Raw genomic sequence first — 6922 nt, forward strand, 5'->3', positions numbered from 1 at the left:
GCCTATTCACTCCCCCCAAAATTTGAGTTAAGACCATGAGTATCAAAAGAAGTCTCGGTTCAAGTTTAAGAAGTGCCTCGTGGTTTCGTTTAATTTTGTGTTGTTAAGTCCATGTGACCCTGAGGCTCAGACGGAGGGACCTGGTCAAGGTGATGAGGCGGTGCTCGGGCGAATGCTCCCAAAAACCCTCTGCCATGTCGCCACTGGAGCTTTTGGTTTGGTTTTTTTTTTTTTTTTGCTTTTTCTCATCTTCCTACTCTCTTTTACTTTATGAATTCTCTTCACTACTTCTGGCCTTACTTCTACCAGTGGTCTTGGAATAAATCTTAACACCACACTAGTAGTCTTCTCCTATCTTTTGACATTATACAAAATTAAAAGTTTTGGGTTGACAGTTTGTTACAAATTGGTAATGTACATTTTATGAAGCTGTTATGCTATCAGTTTGGTTGTATCATCACATCCACATACACTCTTAAATTTTATTAGGGAAAACCAAAAACTAGAGAATGCCTGTGAAGGTAAGTTACATATTTAAGGTCCCTGACGCTCAGCAGCTGTAATGTGCTTTGAGTGAACACTTACAGATGAGCATTTGACCCTCACTTAAATACAATGAAGCACTTCGACATAGAAACTGAACATTTAGTATGTGCTACTCCAATGGAGGTTAAGAGAATCCTTCCAAGTAGTAAAAAAAAAAAAAAACACTACTTTAGGAAGGCATGAAGTATGGCAATGGTGATCAAAGGGGTCAGAAGGGTCAAATATTACCAAGGGGGGATGGGAGAGAACTACCACCAACATGAACAGTGACAGAAAGATTCATGTAACCTTCTCTCTTCCTTATTCCTCACACCCCAGCATAGCTTACACTGTTTTAAAATATCTGTCCTAAGGGAAATTGTTGGAAACCCAACACTGATGGTTAACTGTTACCGAACGGCTCACAGGAACATGAGATTCAAATCTTCAAAAGAAAAATAAAAACCTTTCTTCTCAGTGGTCCCAAAATTCAGTTGGTGGGGGGAAATCGTTTTTGGACATGCTCTGCTCGTCCTAAGGATGAGTCTAAGCCTTTCCCTATTCTCACCAATCGAGTCAGAGCCCTTAACAAGTGCAGTATTACTCACCATCTGATAACACCTCATATGCCTCAGCTACTTGTTTGAATTTTCTCTCTGCTTCTTCCTTATTCTCAGGATTTTTATCAGGATGCCACTTCAGTGCCAATTTACGGTACCTAGTAAAGAGTAAACGGTGCTGGTCATATTTCAACTCCAAAATCAACTGGGCTTCTGAAACTAACAGAATTAAGCAACAAAATGGCTTCAAAGCTGCAAACTGGTGAGATTAATAGCAACTTTAACTGTAAAATCTCCCTCTCCCCCCAAATAAACTCCAGATTGTAAACATAACACAAGCAAACAAAACTCTAGAGAGAGAGAAATGTTAAAGATGCTTGAGGACTCAAAAGTCCACAATATGGACTCAATGGTGATTAGGCTAAATAAGTATACAGGAAAGACGGGGTGTGGATACCTTCAGCAATAAGAATACAATCATGATTGACGTTATCCTTATTTCCTGATTCCCAAGAATGTACTTCATAATTCAGACCATTATTTAATATACTATTGTGTCAGATGTGAACTGACAACCACGGCATTGTCAAAAAGTCATCTCTGTTTTAGATCAATAAGACTCACTTTCGCGTCTACAAGTTAAAACACGGACTTCTGCAAATAACCTGTGACTTTTTTTAAGGTCATAGGCTGTTCTAAGGTTTCAACATAAAATAATGATTGCACACTTTGCAAATACAAAAGGAAAAAGCTTCTACCACTAATCAGCACAACTTAAGACACAGACATTTAAAGGGGGAGAGGATGCCAGGCCCGACCGTCTGTTCTAACACTGGGCAGTTATCAGTGTAAGGCTGTTGGGGCTCAATCTGATTTTCAACACTTAAACAGAAACTCTGGCTTCTGGACGCAGCTGCACTGCGATCCGATTACAGGTGTTACCTTCAACGCTAAAACAGTATTCTATTCCCATACTACAGTCCATCTACACGTGGAGTAACAGACCAAACCTCTACTAGTGCCATGAATCCTCAAAAAAATGACAGGTAATACAAGGACTAAGACAAAGAACAATTTATGTGCACTAGTACCAATCATCTAGCATACTGGTATGAAAACTAAGAAATACACGAGATTCCAAGGGTCATGTGCCTCCTGTGGTCGGCTATTAAATTTTTTTTAAAAAACCAAGAATACAAAATATAGTAAGTACAAAACTATCACATCTTTTAAAGACTTAAGTTTTGACTGCACGTGCCAGTACTTCAGCATCAAAGAGAAAAGACTACTCCTCCAATGGGAAGAAACCACACCATCTGTCATTCAAATTCACACAAGATTCTCAGTGTCTCTGGAGAGACAGACTTGTACATCCTCAGTTCTCAAAGTTTTGCTTGGCAGCGCAGTAACAAAACCAGTAGTTCACAACCATTCTATATTACACACCACCCCATGGCTATAATTTTGTTCATTTTTAAACAGTAAGACTAAATCTGGTCTAAGTCAATATTTATGTAACTGTCCACTAATAGCTTTTTCTAAATCCATACTTCACAGTCATTCTGAAGACTATGAACAACCTATATGCTCTCACAGGTAACCAAAGCTACTTTCCAATTACCTCTGGCAAGTTATTACAGCATTAATAATAAAAATATTGCACGTTTACTCGTTAGTTTAGTCAAGAATAGTAAAATTTTGCAACTGTCTCTCTGTCATACAATCTACCAAGCTGTTATCTGCTATTAACTGTTATACATTAGTGAGATCAGTGTGGACCTAAAGTATGTATCAGCTTCCCTGGCTGGTTTCAATGGTTTAAAGAGGCTGCTAAACGAAAGTTTAGCGGTTCAAGTCCACCCACAGGCAACTCGGAAGAAAGGCCTGGCAACCGACATCTGGAAAATTAGTTGCTGAAAACCCTTCAGAGCACAGTTCTAGTGACACACATGCGGTGGCCATGAGTCAGAATAGACTCTACAGCAACGGGTTTTAAAGTATATGTGGCAGGCAATTCTGTGCGAAAACCCCAAGCTCTCCTAGTGACACAGCACTAATCCATTTATGGTGCCGAGCTGGCATCCGGTCAATGGGCTATTCTCCACTGGTTCCCTGGCTGAGTTTACCCCACACAGAAATCATCCTAATTTAGCATTTTAAAGTGAACTACTTGGTTCCCCCCCAAAAAACTTTTATTTTCATGTGAAGATCCACTAAGTCTAGTAACATAAACTCCATTCCGGATTAACGACTGTTACAAAAACAAAAAAGTTGGTTCCTCTAACATACACTAAAACCTAATTTCCACTTCTTTCAGGATTATTAATTGGTCTCTCTAGCTATGCTTAAAATCTACAAAATATAAATAATGACCTTTTTGCTGTACGCTCAATATTTATCATTAACATCTAAGTGAACAGATCTGAGTTACCTTCAGAGCCAACCTACAAATTGTTCTGTCACCCGGGACTTGCCCTCCTCAAATCAGACAAGCCCTGGTCAGAAACATTAAGGTACCACAGGCAATGAGTAGTTCTCCAGCTTTAATGTCAATCAGAATTGATTCAAATGGTCTAGGATGCAGTCTAGCAGCCTAGATCTTTAAGCAATTACACCTAGTAAGTTACGGTGCTACGCTCTGGGTCCGCACTACGAGAAAAGGTGCCTAAGAGGACCGAGTCAATCACAGTTCAAAACCCAGTCTCCAGGTTCTTCTGCATTACTTCATATGATCAGTAATTTTTTTGAACTTTATAAAGCAGAAACAGAATTCCACTAGGTTATGCCTAGGTTTGAGAATACCAATGTCAATTTATGAATGTTCTGTTAAAGTGAAAATTAAACTGTGTGGCATTAAAAGGCTATTACAATACATCAAAAACCATTTAATAGGCAATATACAAAATTACACTACCCAATTACCAATGTAAAATTACAAAAATTTATTATTTCAAGAATAAAATTACTTACGCCTTTTTAATATCCTCGGGTGAGGCATGTCTCTGCACGCCTAAAACTTCATAGTAATCCACCATGTTTTACCAGATCGTTGGAACGAATCCTGTAATTAAAAATCTCTGGTCAATGACAAGACTGCCAAGTTTCAGTACATAATGGGGGATGGGTGCAGGGTAGGAAATGGAGGAAGGGTGAGGTGGACCACATCTCAGCAACTACTGGCCCTACGTGACAGAAATAATTTTTGTTAGCTAACCATTATCCCTGTCAGGCTGTCAACAGGTTCCAGGTCTCATGCTCTAAACCCCTTCTTGATACAGGAGAAAAAAGTTCTGAAATAGCCTAATAATAGCCTAAACTAAATAAAACTAACAGGTGACTCTGAGGCAGAGAGACGCACTGCCCACTTGATCACTTAACCGGCAGGCTCATTTTGGGAATCTTGTTTTCCTAGACACAGGCAGACCTTCAGTTACCTCATCTGCCCAACGCGTTCCATGTGCCAGGTATTGTGCAAGACTTTGGGTCTACAAGGATGAACACACTGTCCCTGTCCTCAGGAAACTTAAAATGGGAATGACATAAAGACACTCTTCCGGGTTTCTGTAGCTCTCACTACCCAAATAGAAAAAGTCTTCTCACACACACCCCTGCTTTGTCTTCCTGGGAGATAACATGGAAATCTGACTACCGTGCTATTAGTGTAATTTTACCCCTGGCTCAAATTCTCCATCCATTTATCAAACAAAAACAATATTTTCCTGTTGTCAATACTAATTACAAGTTATTAGTACAGATAATGCCTTCAGCAGAAAACAGGAGCACAAATTCTGCTTCACCTCCGGTGGGTTCAGTTGGTTCTTACGTCACAGGGTAACACAGTAAAAAGCAGTTCTGTTTCCCTACTTGAGAGGCTGCAGCCTCTGGTCCCATAAACCAGACAGGAACTACACACACGCTGCCCCTTTCAGTGCTGGCAAGTGGTAGCAGCAGTATTAAAGTGTAAGTTCTCCTACTTCTTCAAATCTGACTAGCTAAATCACTTTATTAAACCTATGAACAAGAAACTCCATAGAACAGGTCTACTACATGCAAAAGTATAAAATAACTTCAACCAATTAAGCAAGTTCTGTTATAAATCCACTCAGCCAAACTGAAGCTAGGCTTTCAGTAGCCTTTCCAGAAACTATGGTTCCAGGAATTTTCAAAAGAAATATTCTGATTACAAAAGAATACATGAGATCATATATTCTTAAGGCAGATACACCACGTTGCTGAGGCTGCATGATGTCGAGGTCAAATAATGCCAAAATTATGAGTTATTCCATTTTGCACAGTTTTATTATATTTATGCTTTCCAGATTTGGGAAGCAACCTATGGTAACAAATAAATTTTACATCATGACTCCAAACACGTATACACTTCCACCTGTACAACACCAGAACATTTACAGAGTACCTACTACACAACAGATCAGTACCTACTACACGGCACATCAGTACCTACTACACGGCACATCAGTACCTACTACACGGCACATCAGTACCTACTACACAGCAGATCAGTACCTACTACACGGCAGATCAGTACCTACTACAGGACAGATTAGTACCTACTACACGGCACATCAGTACCTACTACACGACAGTTCAGTACCTACTACACGGCAGATCAGTACCTACTACACGGCAGATCAGTACCTACTACACGACAGATCAGTACCTACTACACGGCAGATCAGTACCTACTACACGGCAGATCAGTACCTACTACACGACAGATTAGTACCTACTACATGGCACATCAGTACCTACTACACGACAGTTCAGTACCTACTACACGGCAGATCAGTACCTACTACACGGCAGATCAGTACCTACTACACGGCACATCAGTACCTACTACACGACAGTTCAGTACCTACTACATGGCAGATCAGTACCTACTACACGGCAGATCAGTACCTACTACACGACAGTTCAGTACCTACTACACGGCAGATCAGTACCTACTACACGGCACATCAGTACCTACTACACGGCACATCAGTACCACTACATGACAGTTCAGTACCTACTACACGGCACATCAGTACCTACTACATGGCAGATCAGTACCTACTACACGGCACATCAGTACCACTACATGACAGTTCAGTACCTACTACACGGCACATCAGTACCTACTACACGGCACATCAGTACCACTACACCACAGTTCAGTACCTACTACACGGCAGATCAGTACCTACTACACGGCACATCAGTACCTACTACACGACAGTTCAGTACCTACTACATGGCAGATCAGTACCTACTACACGGCAGATCAGTACCTACTACACGACAGTTCAGTACCTACTACACGGCAGATCAGTACCTACTACACGGCAGATCAGTACCTACTACACGGCACATCAGTACCACTACATGACAGTTCAGTACCTACTACACGGCACATCAGTACCTACTACATGGCAGATCAGTACCTACTACACGGCACATCAGTACCACTACATGACAGTTCAGTACCTACTACACGGCACATCAGTACCTACTACACGGCACATCAGTACCACTACACAACAGTTCAGTACCTACTACACGGCAGATCAGTACCTACTACACGGCAGATCAGTACCTACTACACGGCAGATCAGTACCACTACACGGCAGATCAGTACCACTACACGGCAGATCAGTACCACTACACGACAGATTAGTACCTACCACATGACAGATTAGTACCTACCACACGACAGATTAGTACCTACTATACGACAGATTAGGAAGAAGCATACAGAGCTCAGACTCGCTTCTAACCAATCCAGAAGCTAGTAAACCAAAACAGTTAACTCCAAAAGTCACACAGCGAGCTA

The 6922-nt window shown here is 41.0% G+C and overlaps 1 protein-coding gene across 6 annotated transcripts in view; it reads right to left on the reverse strand.

The window, feature by feature from the left end:
• DNAJB6 (DnaJ heat shock protein family (Hsp40) member B6) overlaps window positions 1-6604 on the reverse strand; it is an 87630-nt gene extending 81026 nt beyond the window's left edge. For 2 of the 6 annotated variants that reach the window (XM_049863478.1, XM_049863477.1), the window contains exons 1-3: window positions 6270-6602; window positions 4056-6052; window positions 1134-1243 (exon numbers count right to left, since the gene is read on the reverse strand). In XM_049863478.1, coding sequence (XP_049719435.1) covers window positions 1134-1243; window positions 4056-4120 — 175 coding nt within the window. In that variant the 5' untranslated portion in view covers window positions 4121-6052; window positions 6270-6602. Of the gene's footprint in view, window positions 1-1133; window positions 1244-4055; window positions 6053-6074; window positions 6222-6269 lie in introns of those variants that run through there. The other 4 variants (XM_049863473.1, XM_049863472.1, XM_049863476.1 and 1 more) reach the window with 4 other exon arrangements.
• Between the last annotated feature and the right edge of the window lie 318 nt (window positions 6605-6922).

This window comes from Elephas maximus, chromosome 20, assembly GCF_024166365.1.
Source record: "Elephas maximus indicus isolate mEleMax1 chromosome 20, mEleMax1 primary haplotype, whole genome shotgun sequence".
Lineage (NCBI taxonomy): Eukaryota > Metazoa > Chordata > Mammalia > Proboscidea > Elephantidae > Elephas > Elephas maximus.